This window comes from Spinacia oleracea, chromosome 2 (assembly GCF_020520425.1).
Source record: "Spinacia oleracea cultivar Varoflay chromosome 2, BTI_SOV_V1, whole genome shotgun sequence".
Taxonomy (NCBI): Eukaryota; Viridiplantae; Streptophyta; class Magnoliopsida; order Caryophyllales; family Amaranthaceae; genus Spinacia; species Spinacia oleracea.
In genome coordinates, this window is record NC_079488.1 from 104,555,202 (window position 1) to 104,577,370 (window position 22,169).

At 33.3% G+C, this 22,169-nt stretch overlaps 1 protein-coding gene and 1 long non-coding RNA gene across 3 annotated transcripts; one reads left to right on the forward strand and one right to left on the reverse strand.

Moving 5' to 3' along the window:
* The first annotated feature begins 652 nt into the window (after nucleotides 1-652).
* On the forward strand, nucleotides 653-6,062 carry LOC110788979 (phosphatidylinositol 4-phosphate 5-kinase 10). Its single transcript, XM_021993622.2, has 8 exons — nucleotides 653-1,011; nucleotides 2,839-2,991; nucleotides 3,100-3,262; nucleotides 3,341-3,454; nucleotides 3,752-3,939; nucleotides 4,056-4,147; nucleotides 4,243-4,312; nucleotides 5,541-6,062. The coding sequence occupies exons 2-8, from the start codon at nucleotides 2,843-2,845 to the stop codon at nucleotides 5,845-5,847; spliced, it is 1,083 nt and encodes a 360-aa protein (XP_021849314.1). The 5' UTR covers nucleotides 653-1,011; nucleotides 2,839-2,842; the 3' UTR covers nucleotides 5,848-6,062.
* A 4,907-nt stretch (nucleotides 6,063-10,969) lies between these two features.
* Nucleotides 10,970-17,690, reverse strand: LOC130467149 (uncharacterized). 2 transcript variants are annotated; one of them, XR_008927307.1, is made up of 2 exons: nucleotides 16,400-17,690; nucleotides 10,970-11,216 (listed from the first exon to the last, which is right to left on the reverse strand). It is a non-coding gene; the product is annotated as an uncharacterized lncRNA (long non-coding RNA). The 2 variants fall into 2 exon arrangements; XR_008927308.1 differs by having other exon boundaries at nucleotides 16,395-17,690.
* Between the last annotated feature and the right edge of the window lie 4,479 nt (nucleotides 17,691-22,169).

Sequence of the window (22,169 nt, forward strand, 5' to 3'; positions counted from 1 at the left end):
CTCCGTTTCTTTTTGTTTGTTACGGATTCTTTTTAAGGTGTTTCATAATGTTTATTACGTGGGAGAATATTTCCTTTTATAAACTTATTATACTATTATTTTTTATGCCATCTTTTAGTTTTAATTGGTCAAATTTTTCAACTCATTAAATATCTTTGTAATTTTCCAAGTATGTTAAGTTAGCAATCTTTGTGCTTTTCCATTATTGGTTCATTTTGATAAATAAAACAATCTTATTGGTTGTTGCAATGATTAATGGATTAAGGTTTTACTTGAGTTTATTTTTTTAATAAAAAAGAAAAAGAATTTTTATTATACGTTAATAAACGTGCAAAAGTTCAAACGTAACAAACAAAAAGAAACGGAGGGAGTATAAAGTACTCCGTACTTCATAATCTTTTTAAAGTTGACAACTTTGTAAGCCCATGTAACATATTCTTGTAAGAGTTCAAAAGTGAAAGAACTAACATTTAATGTTGACAACTTTTTATGTTATCAAGTTTAAGAAAGGTGACCGGCTAAGTCGAGGTTAGTATCCTTTAATGCCAAAAAATACGAGAGCGAGAATCCTCCAATATCTATCTCCTGATTTTTCTCTTATATACTTCCGGACAAATAGATTAATGTATCTTTCCTCGTTTCTCCCCTAAAAAGTTATTTTTCACAACATCCCCTAAAAATTTGCTAGACACAACGTTCGGTGTTAGGTTCACTACCAAACAATGCAATGTAATTGTAGACAACATATTACATTCTTATGAACCAGAAAAATATTAATTCTATTTTTTCTTTCTGTGTATAATTTTATTTATTTCCTTCAATAGTAAAATTTCCTCGATTTGAGAGAAAGATGAAAAATGAAAAATGAATTATGTGTGATCATCAAATTTTGATAGAATGATTCTGGGTAGATCATCAAAATTGATAGAGGGTGTAAAACCCTGTTGTTGGATTTTGTCGAAAATTTGGTAGATTTCTTTGCAATTTTGATTGGGTATCTGGCCAAATTAGGTAAGAGATCTTTTTGTTATTAATTACGTATTTGGTAATGTTCAAGATCTATAATGATATGCTTGGATTGACAATTTGGTATGTAACAATTTAATTTTTGTGCTCCTTTTGGATTTTAATATTTTGATGTCATTCTCATCCAACTAATATTCATGAATTCTGTTGGTATTATGTTTTTGTATTAGCATTACACATTCTTTTTCGTTTTATGCTAATTGGGATTTTGATCTTGGCTCTATGATAAAAATGAAATATGACTTAAGCTCCATGAGTTGGCCCCTGCCGATGCTCAAGTCAATAATCCCAATTTATTGTGCGTGTAATAAGTTGGCTTTAACCCATTTTTACCCATATTGGGATACATATGGTGGAGTAGTAGGCTTGGTTTTTGGGGCCCAAATGTATATAGTCTTATGAAATGTTATCTGAAGTTTGTAAAAAAAGCCCGTTCAATGCCAATCTGTAATACCCAAGTTATGGTTAGTTTGATTATTTGACATTATTACTTTGAATTATATTGGGGCTTGATCATACTGCCTTTAAAGTTTCCATTTTATGTACCTCCGAATCTCCGATATACTTCCTCCGTTCCACAATGGATACATCGTTTCTCATTTTGCGCACTATTTATCAATTAACTTTGACAATCATTTTTTCACTGTTGTGTAAGAAAAAACATTGTCAATGAGATCTTGTTAAATTCGTATTAATGCAAGGATCCAAATATCAACTTTTTATAATTTTTACTTATACACATTTAGAGATATTAATGTTCAAAGAAGCGTATTGGCATACGTGGAAATAGAAATGATGCATCTTTTGTGGAACGGAGGAAGTATTAGATAGTGCCTACACGAGAAGTCTAAAACATGTATACAAGCTCCGGGTAAACCGAATTAAGAAAAGAGAACAGTATAAAAACCTAGTCCTGGTTCCGCCACAAGAACACACTCTTCCTAAAATCAACATAAGTTAGTGGAGTTGGTAGGGAACAAACCGTATGACTTGGAGCAGATCCGGTCCAATGTAAGATGAGGCCCTATGTTAAATATCAAAGTTAGGCCCTCCCTTTAAAGGCCTCATCTATTTTTTCCTATTGACTAATAGAGATGGAAAAATAAATGTGGCTTTTCAGCCTTGCGGTTTTTTTGTTCTTTGGCTTTTTCTATGGTCCATCCTAAATGGTTTGTGGTGCCGCCAGTTTAACTCTTGGTAGTGAATGGGTGTTTGGTTTGCAATAAAATTCTTACTTGCTTACCAAAAAAAAAAAAGAAGTAAATGTGAGATTAGAAGTGCCCATATAATTCATGTGGGCATTGCAATCCATTCACAAAGGTTTTTTTTTATACACAATTGCCTAATTTTTCACATTTTGAGGCCCTTTCAAATATTGGTCCATGTGTTGTGTCCCATGTTGGACATGGTTATGGCTAGGCCTGACTTGAAGATTACAGGGTCGAGTCCTATCAACTGCAAAGTACTTGGGAATAGTTCAAACGTAGCTAGGTTGGTTAACGTGTGATAGATGATGGTTCAGTATGTTCCCTTTTTCTTACCTAATTTAATAATAAAAAGAACACACACTTCCTAATTAAGCTATCAGATCTACTCAAGCGATTAGTATAGGCTCTTGACTTATTTCTCTAGCAAAACGAGAATCAAACAAATCTATACATTATATATGGGCTAAACGTTTTTGTTTATTGGCTCAAACTGGTGGCAGGACTTGTAAGAAGCTAAATATTAATAAAAAAAATCATGTTTGTTTAATCAATATCAAATACTTGTATGTTTTTGTATTAATCACAAAAAAGGGACAAAATGCAGATGCATGGCCTTGCTTAGGAAGCAGCTTTCGTTTTCATCCACGAGCTTTAAATCCTCAAGAACTACTAACATACACTACCCTTTAAATTCAAGTCTACCACCTGGTACTATCACTGAATTCGTCTGGAAAGATTACAGCCCCACCCTTTTCAGGTTCTTTTCTTCTTCTTCTTCTTCTTCTTCTTCTTCTTCTTCTTCTTCCCACTTTTACTGATTCCTCTGTATCAAATTAATTCTCTGACATGGATATTTTTGTTACAGAAATATACAAGAGCTCGCAAATGTCAGCAACGATGATTACAGGTTATCAGTGTGTAACCACGAAGTTCTCATGGAATTGATAGTACGTGGCTGTGGTAAGCCATTCTATGTACCTCATGATGACCGCTTTGTCATTAAAACCTTGCGCAAATCTGAGGCTAAGGTAATCATAATTATTATTCAATGGTAAAACCATGTATCAATATATGTTTTTTCATTTTGAAAATCGGTTATCTTGTAGGTTCTGATGGAAATGCTTCCGAGTTACTATGGTCATATTCAGATGTATGAAAATTCCCTCTTAGCTAAGTACTATGGCCTTCATGCAGCAAGACCTGGTTCTGGAGGTTCTAAGGTAAACTATATATATTTATATGCGCGAAGAATATGTTCTGTTCGACTTATTTTGACTTATTTCAGACAAAATAAGTTCAATTAATATAAGTTTCACAAAAATAAGTTTTTCCAGACATTTTTACGCACAAATAAGTTTATTTCAGATAAAATAAGTTCAGTTAAATTCATATCATATACGGAGTAAGTTTAATCAAAATAAGTCCAATAGAACGGAGCCTAAATCAGATTAGCTAATTCGATATGTTGTGCACATTTGGTATGATATATGACCAGAATATATGGTATGTTAATGCAGGTGTATTTTGTGGTAATGGAGAACTTGTTACGAACAGATTTGCAAATGCACAAACGGTATGATCTGAAAGGGTCTTCACAAGGAAGAAGTGCTACTAAAAATGGAACTCAACCAAGATTAACATTAAAAGATTTAGAATTCGATCTCCGCTTCTATCTCAATCCTTTAATTCGGACTCAGATCCTAGAGTGAGTTTCTTCATTACATTCTTTACATAACACACCAAAGATGATTGAGCTCTTAATTATCTAAGTTTTATTACACTACAGTACAACATTCTTCTTTTCCTGCTGAATTTGAACAGACAAATAAAACTAGACTGCAAATATTTGGAGGAGCAAGGAATCATGGATTACAGTCTTTTGCTTGGGTTACATATAGATAATCCAAAGCGAGGTGCGTGCTTATCTACTTATTTTGAAACAAAGGAAGTACTTTGTAGTATTATTATTTATCCAAAAAATTTGCCGGTTGAATGTTGATGCATGTAGATTCAGCTAAAGGGCGGAAGGGAATGGAAAATGAGGATCCGGAAGCTTATTATAGCCGAGACCCTAACAGGTTGATTTTAATTACTCTTTGTTATAAAATATACTTTGAAGTATGAAAAAAAAAAAAAAAGTAAATACTGAAACTAGATTAATTAGGATGAGTTAATCTCTGTTCTTAGGCTAATATTAGCCTCAATATATTGTTGATGGATTTAAAGCTAATCTACCCCCAGGATTCCATAATCACGAATGGAATACAACAAACTCAACTATTTCCATGAACATGTCTATTGGAAGAAAATTGACTTTGTGAGAAATATGGAAAATCCTAATTAAGCGTTAATCTTCTGCCTTAGGTTAAATAGGAAAATAATAGGCAGTTATCAAATAAATAACCGCAAAAGATGTTAATAACGTCTAGATTAATAATATATAGTCATATTACCAACCCAATACTAGCAAACAAAGCTCAATGCCCCTCTTGGCCCAATAACTCAAGTCACCACATATTAGGGGCAGATCTTTATTTGTGCTGGGGTGGGCCTGGACCCTCGGCCGAAAAATTTTATAGTGTATTTTTAGTTACGGTTGTTGGAGTTTGTTCCTCCAAAAGGGAATGCTTCAAAAGAATGAAAAAACCAATTGTCCCACATTGATAAAAAACCCACATACTACCTTCTTTATATATTGCACTACCCTTTAATCATTTGTTTAAGAGTGCTTGAGAGTGGCATGGGTGGTCACAACACACACACGCGCGCGCCGGGGCGGGCTCGGGCGAGGGCCTTGGTACTTGGCGGTTCGCGGGCGTGGGGTGGGTTTTGTGGACCGGGTTATTCTTTTTGGTCAAGGGCGGTTTGATTAAGTCAGGAGACTTAATCAACCCACTAACTCTGGAAACTGCTCCATTAACCCCACTCTGCAAATTCGACTTTAGGGCAGTGATTGGTGTCACGCCACGACATTGTTACAGATAAGCTTGTTCTAATTATTGTTCTTATTAGTCATAGTTCCTACAACGGTCCCCCCTAAAAATTGTGTAAAATTGTATTATTACATAGTATATTGCTTGATTTTTTTTTCTACCGGCCCCCTCGTAAAATTGTTCAAGGTCCGCCACTGCCACATATTCAATATAGGAAACACATGGGCATATTTAAGGATAGGCAAAAGTATTTCTTAAATGTGGGAGAATACTTTTACATATGCAAAGTGAAGACTATTATCACACTTGATTGTGTTTGATAACTCAACATACATTAAATTAAATTGAACTTTTTGGTGATTAAAACAAACAGGGGTAACAACACAAGATTTGGAGCAAAAGTTGAAGCACGGGCGATGAAAATACCTCAAAGTGAACCGAAAGCAAGCCCATCTGACGGTAGCAAATCCAGGAGAATACAAGAGCCCATAAATGTCTACTTATTTCTTGGAATTATTGATTTCTTACAAAGCTACAACGTCATCAAAAGACTCGAACATGCTTACAAGTCGTTGCAGTATGATTCCAAGACTATCTCATCTGTTAATCCTAATTTTTATGCAACTCGCTTTCAGGATTTCCTTCGTAAAGTATTCATTGCCGATGAGTCGGCCGGGTAGCTTAGCCCTCAATCTCAACGACACTAGTTCGTTCTCTACAAACCCAGGGACGGCCTAGCAGTCTCAACAAACACGTATTTTACTTACTGGATGGATATAATAATGTATAAAATTAATCATTTGATTTTTGACATGTAATTCCTAGATAATTAAGAAACTTCGTTAAACAAACACCAGATTATTGTACCACTATATGCTAGAACCATTCATGCATCTATTTTTTTTCTTCTAGATTACTGATTCATATGATGAATCTTTTGGTTAAGAGATTCACGATCAAATGAATATTCTTCCTAGTTTAACGAATAGGGATAGGTTTGGACATGAATGTAAGTATATTTATACTTGATGAAGGTTATTTTTTTGACCACGTGCTTGTAACAAAAAATGAGGATGTACCAACCATCATATATTCATATGTACGTTGTGCTCTTCTGCATATACTTTTTCAGTTACTAAATACTCCCTCCGTCCCGGAATACTCGACCCGGTTTGACCGGCACAGAGTTTAAGGGACTTGAATTGACTTATTTAATTTAATAGGTAGTAGTTGATAGTGGGATATTATTTTAATGTAATTAGTGGGAGTTGGGTTAAGAGGTGGGGTTGGGAGAGAGTAGGGGTTGAATTTTTAATTATTTTGTGTATGGAGTAGGGATGGCAACGGGTAGGATCTGGACCGGATCCTCTAGGATCCAGATCCAGATCCGTTTTTTAGGCGAGGATCCAAATTCTACCCGGATCCGCTGGGTAATTAAATTGAGGATCCAGATCCAGATCCGATGGATCCTACGGATCCGGGTCCAAAACGGATCCAAAACGGATCCTAACTTATTTTTTCATCAAACGACCCTAATTTTCATTTTAACCTTAAAACATAGTTTAATAACTTCAATAACAACGCTATTTGTCCATACAAGCATTCACTAAAATTAAATTTTACAAATCCAACATAAATAATATTAAAAGTTCAACAAAGTTCAATAATGCTACAATTCTTAAGTCTTTATTTTTATATCTTAATTTTTTTATTTATAAAAACGGGTAAACGGATCCGGATCCGGGTAATGACTTAGGACCCGATCCGGATCCGTTTTTAAAACCAAGGATCCAGATCCTACCCGGATCCGTCGGGTCCAAAAATTGAGGATCCAGATCCGTTGAAAACGGATCTGGATCCACGGATCCGGGTCGGGTCCATTACCCACTGCCATCCCTAGTATGGAGTAGGGGGTAGGTAGGTTAATAGGGGTGGAGTGAGAAATAATATAATATTATTAGAATATTTCCATTTTTAGAAACAGGTCAAGTATTAAGGGACGACCCGATAAGGAAAACAGGTCAAGTATTCCGGGACGGAGGGAGTACGAAGTAGTTACACCATTTTGACTTTTGACACTATTCATTTGTCTTGCTTTGACGTTACTTTTCTACTAATAAATAAAATTAAAATTTATTATACAAAGTATTATTAGGTTTGTCTTAATATATATTTGGAAGATTTTGCAATAACTACAATAAAATGGTAGCCACCATAATAAAATGAATCTCAACCTTTTATTTTTGTTGACTCCTTAGAACCGTTGATTGTGCTGACATTTTAGTTTTTATTTTTTAATTAAAATTAGTTTTTCAATAAAAGTAAAAGTATTAAAAATACCCCACTTTCATACTCCAATCATCCACGTCCCGGTCTTCCGAAGAAACAGTTTCTCTCTATGACAAAAAAAATGAATTTTTTTTCTAAAACTTCAATTCAAAATTGATGTTCTTGTTAATATTCATAATTGGGGGTTGGTAAAATTTCTAAAACTTTAATTCAATCGATCTCTAAGTAGTAACAGTTTGGTTAAGAAACTCAATTAATTCCATCATTTCCTTTCTTATTAACAATGAACGTGGGTATGATTTTTATTGCCTTTTGTACAGTACTCCGTATCATTTTTATTAACAAGGAAGAACTTACATATTGGAATTGAACGTTTAGAAAGAAAAAAAACGGTTATCAATTGGGTACCTGATTAATCGATCAAAAATAATACGAAGTACTCCGTATACATCTTTTATAAAGATTCTGAAATCCAAGAGAAGAAAGATATGTGAAGGATGAGCAGAGAAAGTAGACGATTATCAAGAAGGATTTTATCCAGGAAAAAGAAAATACAAAAAATTAAAATAAGAACGTGTTAAGATAATGGGGGAGGAATCCTATTTTTCTGTTTTAAAAAATATTTATTTATTAATAAAAATTCAATAAAATCAACGGTTATAAAAAGTCAACAAAGATGAAAGGCTGAGATTCATTTTATTATGGTGGTTATCATTTTACGGTAGCCATTGAAAAGTCTTCATATATATTTTAAATATATCAACTTTTTATAATTTTTACTAATACATAATTATAAGTATTAATGATCAAAGTTATGCGTTGGGAAACCTAAAAGTCAAAACGGTGCAACTATTTAGGAACGGAGGAAGTATAATGCAATAAGCATTGGAATATGGGCCATAATTTTATCGTGGCCTCGTGGGCCATACTTCTCTCTCAACGGTATGTGCCGTCAGTCTGTCAGTTGGTTAATGATACCAACGGTTCATGCTATCATGCCACCCTAACTGTAACTCTTCAGCAATATCCAAACTCATGGGTTTTCATTTCGTGGACCCATAGTATAACTTAATTTCATTCTATTCAACTTATTTGATTTATATTTTTAGGTAGAAGAACCAAATATATTATACTTAGCATTATGCATGTATGTGTCTAGTTATGTTGGTACGTATTTTCCTTGTTACGAGTGGAGAATCATAAAAAATTGTAATTTAAATTTCTTATGATTGATAGATAAATTTTGAACAATCCAATAAATTGCATTGTTAGCTTTCCAATAAACTGTGACTACTCGTATCATATAATCGAACTTAACGAATCAAAAAGGTTTCAAAAAACTTGGTCTATGTTAGAGCCTATAAACAATACTTCATGAGGCTACAAAAACTCTCATGTGAGTATGTTGAACATTTTGTTTAAATTTTCCAGATACATATCCCCTCTGTTTTTGTGGTTACTTATTGAGTGGTCTATGCAGACTACTTAGCCACTCTTAGACGGATTTGATATGTATTGCCTTGTTCAACCGATCTCTTTAACTATTATATGGATGATACTATCTCCTTCCTTTTCCTTTTTATAAAAACCAAAAAAAATATAAGAATGCAAGAAATTGTAAAATAATACTCCGTACACTATTGCGAACACAATACATAAAGATTAAAGACATGCATGGTTAACATAAATTAAAAAATAAATGTAAATATAACACTAATGATCTTAAGCATGCATGAAGAATGAAGTGCACGTGTATAAGTAATGACTAGACCTGGTTATTGGACAGGGTAGTCCAATGGATATAGGGTTAGGGTCAAGTTAATAGGGCTTTTATTGGGTAGGGCTCTTATTGGACAAGACCTTTATTGGACAGGGTCATTATAGGGTCAAACTTATACTACAATTATTTTGAAAATAAAAATAGTAATGATACAAAAAATTACGTGCATAACTTCGTATTTAATTGTACTTGCACATGGCTCTTTTGTTTTTCATTTTTCATTGCTCGTTTATTGACCCGCCCACTAATGACCCGCTATTGACCCGCAACCCGCTTTTGACCCGCCTATTATCGACCCTCTAAAAATGACCCTTTCAATACCCGACCCTCTTTTGACCCGCACCGACCCTGACCCACCCCGCCCGATAACCAGGTCTAGTAATGACTAATGAGTAATGAGCACAATTAGATTCTTGAGGAAGCTACTAGTAGTATAGTAGAGCTGGGTCACTTGGGAGTATGTATTTATTAAGTGACCGTAAAATTCGTAATACCATGTCAATTTCCATGCTTGTGTTAGACAATAAGTACTTGTTTATAGGAAAGTGCAAAAGATGAAAAATATAAATTGGACCACAAAAATCTAAGAGTATCTAAGTGGTAGTCTCTATTACTACGTAAGTATTAACGTGTTGTCTATACCTAACATAAAAAATAACTTCCCCTGCACCTGCCCAATCCCCATACCAGCTAGCTCATCACTGCGCCCACATATGTACAATCACCATCCTTCACTCATCAGTCATCACTCAGCCCTCTAAGATGAAATTGCTCTTATATGTGAGTTATCCGCATCTTCAACTAAGAGAACACGGACTACGAAATACTCCCTCCGTATTTATTTAAGAGATACACTTGGCTGGGCACGTGTATTAAGAAGAAGAATTGAATGAAATTAAGTAATAAAACAAGTGAGGTTGGGTAGATATTTTTATAAGTAAAACAAGTGGGGACCATGTGATTTTAGGGGGTGGGGGGTGAAAGTGGGTGTAGATAGATTATTTAATTAGATGGTGGGGTTGATAAGTTACTAAAAATGTCAAGTGTATCTCTTAAATAAATACGGTCGAAAAAGACAAATGTATCCCTTAAATAAATACAGAGGAGTAATATACAAGATCCAGCGTCCGCACAAAATTTTCAACGGTGTTGTATAATCAAGGACCCTAAAGTGGAAAAGGCGCATATAATACTCCCTATGTCCCTTAATATTTGCACTGTTTTGACTTTTTGCACTATTCACATAATTCACTTTGACCTTATTTTATTTCTAGTATATAACACTAGTAGAAAAAACCCTTATTGCAGCGGGCTTTTAGACCCCTGTTGCAGCGTACATCGTATGCTGCAACTGGGGGGGCTGCAACAAGTCTGAACTTGTTGCAGCGTACAAGTTCGCTGCAAAAAGTGATTTGTTGCAGCGGGCTTTTAGATGTACGCTGCAACAAGTGCCAAAAAATTGGCAAAATTTTGGACTTGTTGCAGCGTACATATAAAAGCCCGCTGCAACAGACTCAACTTTTTGCAGCGTACATTTATTTGTACGCTGCAACAAGTCTGAATTTTTGCGAAAAAATTTTCCCTTGTTGCAGCGTACAACATATATGTACGCTGCAAAAAAGCACTTTTGGCGGGAAAATTCTAATTTTGTTTAGGGATACCTAGAGTGCCTTGCACCAAATATAGAAACCTGTCAAAACAATAATAGAATAACGCAACCTGTATAACAAATATAAAAACAACAACTGGAGTTTTGTATACTATATATCCCAAAACCAAAGTGCACATATTACATTTAAATATATGTTCCAATTTCAACATAAACATACATTTTAATATAAAATTTATTCTATAACAACTAAACCAACTCGATCAAGCGCGCTAAAGCCAATAATAAATACTTGTTGGTAAAAAACTTAGCCCATTGCTCACGAACCACATCAAATTCCTCGCATAAGGCGCAATCCTCGGAGTGTAGACCTTTACAAAAACAGAAATTTAAATTAAACATTAGATTAAATACAAATTAAATATCACATTTTAACATTCAAGAAACTAATGACAATGTCCTAATAGTCTAAAATGAGTCCTTAGGTTCTTTAGTTCAAAGTTGGGAGCGAAAATGTCATTTTAGCCTAAATATGTCCTATAACGACCAAACAAGCCTTAAATGTGTATAAGTAGTTAGAATAAGTCTTAGAAACTTAAAACTAAGCATATTAAACATGTAATAAGTTTAAAATAAGTCCTTAGGTTCTTTATTTTAAAGTTGGGATCGAAAATGCCTTATTTTATCCTAAATATGACCTATAACGATAAAACAAGCATTAAATGTGCATAAATAGATTGGAATAAGTCTTAGAAACTTAAAACTAAGCATATTTATCATATAATAATTTAAAAATGAGTCCTTAGGTTCTTAAGTTCAAAGTTGGGAGCGAAAATGTCATTTTAGCCTAAATATGACCTAAAACGACACAATGAGCCTTAAATGTGCATAAATGGATTGGAATGAGTCCTAGAAAGTTAAAAATAAGCATATAAAACATTTAGTAAGTTTAAAATGAATCCTTAGGTTCTTTGGTTCATAGTTGGGAGCGAAAATGTCATTTTAGCCTAAATATGTCCTATAACGACCAAATGTGTATAAGTAGTTAGAATAAGTCTTAGAAACTTAAAACTAAGCATATTAAACATGTAATAAGTTTAAAATAAGTCCTTAGGTTCTTTATTTTAAAGTTGGGATCGAAAATGTCTTATTTTATCCTAAATATGACCTATAACGATAAAACAAGCATTAAATGTGCATAAATAGATTGGAATAAGTCTTAGAAACTTAAAACTAAGCATATTTATCATATAATAATTTAAAAATGAGTCCTTAGGTTCTTAAGTTCAAAGTTGGGAGCGAAAATGTCATTTTAGCCTAAATATGACCTAAAACGACACAATGAGCCTTAAATGTGCATAAATGGATTGGAATGAGTCCTAGAAAGTTAAAAATAAGCATATAAAACATTTAGTAAGTTTAAAATGAATCCTTAGGTTCTTTGGTTCATAGTTGGGAGCGAAAATGTCATTTTAGCCTAAATATGTCCTATAACGACCAAACAAGCCTTAAATGTGTATAAGTAGTTAGAATAAGTCTTAGAAACTTAAAACTAAGCATATTAAACATGTAATAAGTTTAAAATAAGTCCTTAGGTTCTTTATTTTAAAGTTGGGATCGAAAATGCCTTATTTTATCCTAAATATGACCTATAACGATAAAACAAGCATTAAATGTGCATAAATAGATTGGAATAAGTCTTAGAAACTTAAAACTAAGCATATTTATCATATAATAATTTAAAAATGAGTCCTTAGGTTCTTAAGTTCAAAGTTGGGAGCGAAAATGTCATTTTAGCCTAAATATGACCTAAAACGACACAATGAGCCTTAAATGTGCATAAATGGATTGGAATGAGTCCTAGAAAGTTAAAAATAAGCATATAAAACATTTAGTAAGTTTAAAATGAATCCTTAGGTTCTTTGGTTCATAGTTGGGAGCGAAAATGTCATTTTAGCCTAAATATGTCCTATAACGACCAAACAAGCCTTAAATGTGTATAAGTAGTTAGAATAAGTCTTAGAAACTTAAAACTAAGCATATTAAACATGTAATAAGTTTAAAATAAGTCCTTAAGTTCTTTATTTTAAAGTTGGGATCGAAAATGCCTTATTTTATCCTAAATATGACCTATAACGATAAAACAAGCATTAAATGTGCATAAATAGATTGGAATAAGTCTTAGAAACTTAAAACTAAGCATATTTATCATATAATAATTTAAAAATGAGTCCTTAGGTTCTTAAGTTCAAAGTTGGGAGCGAAAATGTCATTTTAGCCTAAATATGACCTAAAACGACACAATGAGCCTTAAATGTGCATAAATGGATTGGAATGAGTCCTAGAAAGTTAAAAATAAGCATATAAAACATTTAGTAAGTTTAAAATGAATCCTTAGGTTCTTTGGTTCATAGTTGGGAGCGAAAATGTCATTTTAGCCTAAATATGTCCTATAACGACCAAACAAGCCTTAAATGTGTATAAGTAGTTAGAATAAGTCTTAGAAACTTAAAACTAAGCATATTAAACATGTAATAAGTTTAAAATAAGTCCTTAGGTTCTTTATTTTAAAGTTGGGATCGAAAATGCCTTATTTTATCCTAAATATGACCTATAACGATAAAACAAGCATTAAATGTGCATAAATAGATTGGAATAAGTCTTAGAAACTTAAAACTAAGCATATTTATCATATAATAATTTAAAAATGAGTCCTTAGGTTCTTAAGTTCAAAGTTGGGAGCGAAAATGTCATTTTAGCCTAAATATGACCTAAAACGACACAATGAGCCTTAAATGTGCATAAATGGATTGGAATGAGTCCTAGAAAGTTAAAAATAAGCATATAAAACATTTAGTAAGTTTAAAATGAATCCTTAGGTTCTTTGGTTCATAGTTGGGAGCGAAAATGTCATTTTAGCCTAAATATGTCCTATAACGACCAAACAAGCCTTAAATGTGTATAAGTAGTTAGAATAAGTCTTAGAAACTTAAAACTAAGCATATTAAACATGTAATAAGTTTAAAATAAGTCCTTAAGTTCTTTATTTTAAAGTTGGGATCGAAAATGCCTTATTTTATCCTAAATATGACCTATAACGATAAAACAAGCATTAAATGTGCATAAATAGATTGGAATAAGTCTTAGAAACTTAAAACTAAGCATATTTATCATATAATAATTTAAAAATGAGTCCTTAGGTTCTTAAGTTCAAAGTTGGGAGCGAAAATGTCATTTTAGCCTAAATATGACCTAAAACGACACAATGAGCCTTAAATGTGCATAAATGGATTGGAATGAGTCCTAGAAAGTTAAAAATAAGCATATAAAACATTTAGTAAGTTTAAAATGAATCCTTAGGTTCTTTGGTTCATAGTTGGGAGCGAAAATGTCATTTTAGCCTAAATATGTCCTATAACGACCAAACAAGCCTTAAATGTGTATAAGTAGTTAGAATAAGTCTTAGAAACTTAAAACTAAGCATATTAAACATGTAATAAGTTTAAAATAAGTCCTTAGGTTCTTTATTTTAAAGTTGGGATCGAAAATGCCTTATTTTATCCTAAATATGACCTATAACGATAAAACAAGCATTAAATGTGCATAAATAGATTGGAATAAGTCTTAGAAACTTAAAACTAAGCATATTTATCATATAATAATTTAAAAATGAGTCCTTAGGTTCTTAAGTTCAAAGTTGGGAGCGAAAATGTCATTTTAGCCTAAATATGACCTAAAACGACACAATGAGCCTTAAATGTGCATAAATGGATTGGAATGAGTCCTAGAAAGTTAAAAATAAGCATATAAAACATTTAGTAAGTTTAAAATGAATCCTTAGGTTCTTTGGTTCATAGTTGGGAGCGAAAATGTCATTTTAGCCTAAATATGTCCTATAACGACCAAACAAGCCTTAAATGTGTATAAGTAGTTAGAATAAGTCTTAGAAACTTAAAACTAAGCATATTAAACATGTAATAAGTTTAAAATAAGTCCTTAAGTTCTTTATTTTAAAGTTGGGATCGAAAATGCCTTATTTTATCCTAAATATGACCTATAACGATAAAACAAGCATTAAATGTGCATAAATAGATTGGAATAAGTCTTAGAAACTTAAAACTAAGCATATTTATCATATAATAATTTAAAAATGAGTCCTTAGGTTCTTAAGTTCAAAGTTGGGAGCGAAAATGTCATTTTAGCCTAAATATGACCTAAAACGACACAATGAGCCTTAAATGTGCATAAATGGATTGGAATGAGTCCTAGAAAGTTAAAAATAAGCATATAAAACATTTAGTAAGTTTAAAATGAATCCTTAGGTTCTTTGGTTCATAGTTGGGAGCGAAAATGTCATTTTAGCCTAAATATGTCCTATAACGACCAAACAAGCCTTAAATGTGTATAAGTAGTTAGAATAAGTCTTAGAAACTTAAAACTAAGCATATTAAACATGTAATAAGTTTAAAATAAGTCCTTAGGTTCTTTATTTTAAAGTTGGGATCGAAAATGCCTTATTTTATCCTAAATATGACCTATAACGATAAAACAAGCATTAAATGTGCATAAATAGATTGGAATAAGTCTTAGAAACTTAAAACTAAGCATATTTATCATATAATAATTTAAAAATGAGTCCTTAGGTTCTTAAGTTCAAAGTTGGGAGCGAAAATGGCACTTTAGCCTAAATATGACCTATAACGACACAATGAGCCTTAAATATGCATAAATGGATTGGAATGAGTTCTAGAAAGTCAAAACTAAGCATATAAAACAATTAGTAAGTTTAAAATGAGTCCTTAGGTTCTTTAGTTCATAGTTTGGAGCGAAAATGTCATTTTAGCCTAAATATATCCTATAACGACCAAACAAGCCTTAAATGTGTATAAGTAGTTAGAATAAGTCTTAGAAACTTAAAACTAAGCATATTAAACATGTAATAAGTTTAAAGTTTGGAGGGAAAATGCTTCATTTTAGCCTTAATATGACCTATAACGAATTTGTGTATTACATCAAAGTATCAAGCAAAACAAATATGTGTATTTTTGCAATGATTGAAGCACGAATGAAAGTTCTGGCAGGAAATGAGCAGTTTGTTTTTTTCTTTTGTCTCTAAGATTTTAGAAACCTATCAAACAACTACCAATTAATTAAAACCTATCAAACAACTACCAATTAATTAAACCAATACAGTGATACCAAATGGGGCCTTAGCATTCTTATGTCAACTATTCGATGCAATCTAAATGTGTCCAATCTTAATTGGAAGCTGATAGCAGATTGATATGCCTAGGCAAAAGGTTTAATTATTTCACCTTCCCCTAGCTACAACTTTCAACTAAGTAAGAGGTTCTTTATTTTGTACAATAAGAGTACATCATTATACTTAACAGAGATCAATATGCATTGTGTACTACTTAAAACCTTCATATAGGATCATTACTCCTCCAAAAAGACAGTCGCAACTCCACATAACCTGTTCGTTTTTTAATGAAAATTCCAATTAGGAAATAAATAATGTTCAGAAAAGACAGCTTCTAAAGACTTACATTACCTATTGTACCAATGCCAGCCAATGCGATTCCCAGCCAATCTACAACATTCATAAGCTCCTTCAAGTAAAAATGGGAGAAAATGGAAAGTATAGCAAGTCCACATCCAGAAACAGGTTGGATGACAGATACCTGAAATGGTTAGAAAGCGATCAGAAGATCAAGTTGGTTTCAAAAGAATATAGCCAGCTTAAAACGGGCAAGATAGAAAAAGGAAAGTATCAAGATGCTGACCATTAAACACTGTTGTATGCAGCATAAGCTTCAATTACAGTTGACAATTGAGAATAAAATACACAGAATTAAAAGAGGTTGTTGAGAAAAGATGCAAGAACTTGAGAAAAAGTGAATTTCATGGTACCAGGCTACCAGCAATTAACAAAAAGATTATAGGAAAAAAAATACAAACCAAGAAGTTAAAGAGAATATAGTGTTGCAAGTGCAAGCAGTATAATGCTGCTTCTGCTACAGACCTACAGTATACACTCAGCAAGAAACAATAAACAATCGAAACATATGATTCACTAATGAAAAAACAGACCCATGCTTAAAGCAGCTTACAGACAGATGCTAGATACCAAGGTGACAATCACAATTCATAGGACAAGCAAAAATAAGGAAAACGGGAAGCGTAAATCTCATAACAGCTATCATAAGACAAAAGACACTATTAACACAATTTCTACATTATGTATACTCTATGAATAAAGGACATACTGGCTTGTGCTTTGTTTCTAGCAAAATCATCCTGCACAGTGCACACTAGTAGCAACTCTTCCATCAAAGTAAACCTTCAAGCATCAGTTTCTAAATACCAGTTGGGGATAAAGGGATGTTCGTTCATTACAATATGCACCATTACGTATAAATGTCACAGAAAAGACAACACGAAACAGTTTTAAGGTTCCTCGCCATATCGCTTGTCCCTGAATCCCCACCACCGCAGCGATAAACACCAAAGTACAATACATAATTTCCCAACAAGGGCTAGTTGAAACTATATCATGAACTTTAGCTTAGTTTCTAATTGCCTGGATAGCAAACCATTGTCTTTTCCAGTAACTACAGGAACACACCGGAACAGCCAACAGCCAACAAAATCAACAAAATCAAAATAAAAATAAAAGTTGAACAAACGAAAATCAAAAACGAAAATCAAAACGAAAATCAAAACGAAAATCAAAAACGAAAATCAAAAACAATAATCAAAACGAAAATCAAAAACTAAAATTGAACCCTAATCTGAAAACGAAAATAAAAAACGAAAATAAAAATTGAACACACCATACCACCGGAACCACGACGCCGAGCAACCACCGGAACCACGACGCGACGGGGAGATGCTGAACCACGGAACCAAGACAGCGACGCAGGGCTGAACCACGGAACCACGGAACCAAGACAGCGACGCAGGGCTGAACCACGACGCGACGGGGAGATGAGCAACCAACGGAACCAAGACAGCGACGCAGGGCTGAGCAACTCTTGGGTTCGACGGCGACGCGAGCTGAGTTCGACGGCGACCTTGGATATTTGTTTAAGGGAAAAGGCTTGGAGCTATAGCAGAGAAGGAACAGAGATTGAGCGCGGTTTGTACGTTGCAACTAGGAAAGTAAAAATTTTAATTTGAAACGCGGACTTGTTGCAGCGGGCATTAACATGTACGCTGCAATAACTACGGGTTGTTGCTGCGGGCTTTTATTTTGTACGCTGCAACAAACGCATTTGTTGCGAACAACTAAAATGTACGCTGCGATAACCCTTTAAAGGGTTTGACCCGCGTTGACCGACTGGTTGTTGAAGCGTATTTATACTTGTACGCTGCAACAAGGGGGCTGCAACAGGGGTTTTTTCTACTAGTGTAAAAAAAATGTTAGTATATAATATAGTGTTGCCTTCATCTTAATATATATTTTCAAAATATTAATTTTTTCATAAGTTTTTATAATATGTAGTTAAACATATTGGTGGTCAAAGTTGTGCATCGATATGCATGTCCAGTCAAAACGGTGCGAGTATTAAGGGACGAAGGGAGTAACAAACTTATGTAGAATTATTTTTCTCTAAGGGAAAGAAAAGGCAGAGAGTTCATTGGAACTTCTTTTCGTATCATCGTAACGACGATATCATTTTGTTTTAGTATTGAATCTTATATGCGACTGTCCGTCGTCTAAAACTTTGTTTGAACATTCAACGTTTAATAAAAGTATTACGGAGTATCAATTAATGGTAAATATCTAGTGTTCTGGAGAAATATCAGATCTTGAATATTAAATAATCGAATAAAAGGTTGAAGATAATTCTTATTACTACGCAATAATTAATTGGGAAAGTTTTGTTACTATCATTCCATGACTTGTCACATTTCTTTGCATATTTCTATCTTTACTCCCCTTCCTTTTCAAAGAAAGGGCAAGAATTGACATGTGACTTGTATAATAATACGAGTTAAATTGTTTGTAAGTTTGTCCCACCACCATTTGAAATTTTGAATATGATCATGGCTAGATGCATTTCACGACAATATGCATGTTAATCCCTATTCCATGGAAAACAAAGTACGCACTACTACAATAATCTAGCACATTAATCATTTAATTACCAAACAATTTTCCAAATTCGAACTTGACATTGGCGGATCTAGTGTATAGGGAGTGGAGTCACTTGACCCCACTTGGCCAAATTTTTTTGCATATTTTTAGTTAATTTTCGACTAATTTGTATTAAAAAGTACCTAATTTAGTTAATTTCTCAGTAATTTTGTAATAGTGACCCCACTTACTACAATTTCTAAATCCGCCAACTTGATAGCTAGTGTCCCTCAAACTTATAGGGAAATCCAATAAAATCCCTCAATTGACACCATTATCTATAACTCTATCACCAAGGATTAGGACTATACCGTCATAATTGTAATTATCATTCATATTTGTAATTATACCTATCACTCGGAGGTTTAATCTATACCATCATGATTGTAATTATCATTCATATTATTAGTTGATAACTAAATTCTCTCATCATGATGTAGACGACTGAGATCAAAATCATTCACCAACAACTTGTATGTCACAATTAGAGCTCATCGTTCGTGAGTCTACAAAATGAGTTTGATTCTACCCTCCCTACAAATATGCAGGTTTCGGCTACCTAAAATACATGCTTTAAGAACAAAATTCATGCCCTATCCCAAAAAATATAAGATACAACTCCCTTCTAAAGATGGTTGTGGGTCGGGCCGGGTCTGGCTTCGAGGCAAGCCCATAGGTCGTGGCGTTAAATGGGATGGACCCGCAAATTTTTGGCTATACCCGGGTACAGCCAAAGCTGGCTGTACCCCCATCCAAAATGATGTCGTTTGTGTTGTTAAAATGAACATTAATATACTGGTACAAAAATGAACATTTACTATTTCGGAAATGAACATTTATTTATTTATTTGGAATGAACATTTACTATTTTGGAAATGAACATTTATTTATTTATTTGGAAATAAACTACAAAAATGAACATTTACTATTTCGAAAATGAACATTTTTTTATTTATTTGGAAATAAACAATATAGGCTCTTGTAAAAACATAAAAGACCAATGAAGTGAACAATTTCATTATGAACATTAACCATATATTTATTGTGAACAAACAAATAAACAAGAAAGAACAAATAATTCAACAAAAAAGAACAAACAATATAAAAAAGAACATAAAATTCCAGAAAAAAGAACAACCAATACAACAATTATGAACAATTTTATGATGAATTTTAAAGCCAACATGAAAGAACAAACAATACAACAAGAAATAACAAATACTGGTACAAAAATGAACATTTACTATTACGGAAATGAACATTTATTTATTTATTTGGAATGAACATTTACTATTTTGGAAATGAACATTTATTTATTTATTTGGAAATAAACTACAAAAATGAACATTTACTATTTCGGAAATGAACATTTATTTATTTATTTGGAATTAACATTTACTATTTTGGAAATGAACATTTATTTATTTATTTGGAATGAACATTTACTATTTTGGAAATGAACATTTATTTATTTATTTGGAAATAAACAATATAGGCGCTTGTAAAAACATAAAAGACCAATGAAGTGAACAATTTCATTATGAATTTTAAAGCCAACATGAAAGAACAAACAATACAACAAGAAAGAACAAACAATAAAGCAGATAATTATTATGAACAAACAAATAAACAAGAAAGAACAAATAATTCAACAAAAAAGAACAAACAATATAAAAAAGAACATAAAATTCCAGAAAAAAGAACAAACAATACAACAATTATGAACAATTTTATGATGAATTTTAAAGCCAACATGAAAGAACAAACAATACAACAATAAGTTTGATGAATACAAGAAAGAACAAACAGTACAACAAGAAAGAACAAACAATACAAAAAGAAAGAATAAAAGATTAATGAAGAGTTTAATTATGAACATTATGAAGGAAATAATGCCCTTGGTCCAAGTATGCATTCTATGTTAAGTCTAATAAATGCGGTTCAGTATTAATTAACAAGTTAATAATTCAGTGAGATCAAGTGAGCTGAATGCCTAGCTAGAGGCCGCTTCAGTTCAAGTGGAATTAATGATATTAATCCACAGCTTACTCTTGACTGAACCCGTAGGGTCACACAAATAGTACGTAAACGGATCAAGTATTTAATGGCATTAAATACTCCATCTATGAATATTCGGAACCGACGGATCTTGGTTTCAGTGGGAGCTAAGATCGTCACAGGCAAGAAATGAATACTCCGGAAACGATGATATTGCCGGAAACGGAAATATGGATCGTATCGGAAATATGAATATTATCCAAGTCGTAGATGTTGCCGGAAACGGAAACATGGTACGTATCGGAAAATATTATTGGAAATGGAAATATTACCAGAATCGGAAATATTGCCGGAAACGGAAATATTGTCAGAATCGGAAATATTACCGGAATCGGAAAATAATTCCGGAAACGGAAATATTAAATATTTGTTCGAAACGGAAATTAATTCCGGAATCGGAAATGTTAAATATTGTTCGTGTCGGAAATAGATTCCGGAAATGGAAATTTAATCGGAAGCGTATCGTACGAATTAGCATCGGACGAGGCCTGCCGGACGAAGGCCCAGCACGAAGCCGGGCCATCGCCCAGCAAGCACGCACGCCACAAGCCCAGCGCGCGCCAAGGATGCGTGGGCCGTGCTGCGTGGGCTGCTGCTCGCACGCGCATGGGCAGCCCTTGTGGCTGCCGTGTGTGTGTGAGTTTGTGCTCATGCGTGATTCCTGAATATGCAAGAGTCAGTGTATGATTAAGTTTCTATTCCTAATTGGATAAATTAATTAAATAGAATTCATGTAGGATTCTAATTCCAATTAATTCGCATCCTACTAGGATTACGATTCCTTTTCCATAACTCTATAAATAAAGGCCTAGGGGTCATAATTTATACACAAGTTTCAAAGTATTCAAAAGTGAGTTTTTTGAGAGAAAATTAAAACACACATCTTGCTCAAAAGTGCCGAAATTTTCTAGTACCTTAAGGGCGATTCTAGTTGGTCAATCTTAAGGCGGATCCGGACGTGCTGTGGACTATCTACGGAGGGACGACACTTGGAGTCCTAAAAGACTTGTTCTTGTTCGGTTCGGGCGCAGCTAGGGAGGGCACGCAACAAAGAGTATGCATCTAAATTATGCTATATGATTATGTGTAAATAATATGTTGTCCTGGGTTAATGGTTGTTTCC

Excerpts from the sequence above, each read along its gene's own strand:
- LOC110788979 (XM_021993622.2), top strand. The coding sequence starts at position 2,843 with ATGGCCTTGCTTAGGAAGCAGCTTTCGTTTTCATCCACGAGCTTTAAA. Across the intron at positions 3,455-3,751 it reads CTGGTTCTGGAGGTTCTAAG|GTGTATTTTGTGGTAATGGA; the intron begins GTAAACTATATA and ends ATGTTAATGCAG. Across the intron at positions 4,148-4,242 it reads TATAGATAATCCAAAGCGAG|ATTCAGCTAAAGGGCGGAAG; the intron begins GTGCGTGCTTAT and ends TGATGCATGTAG.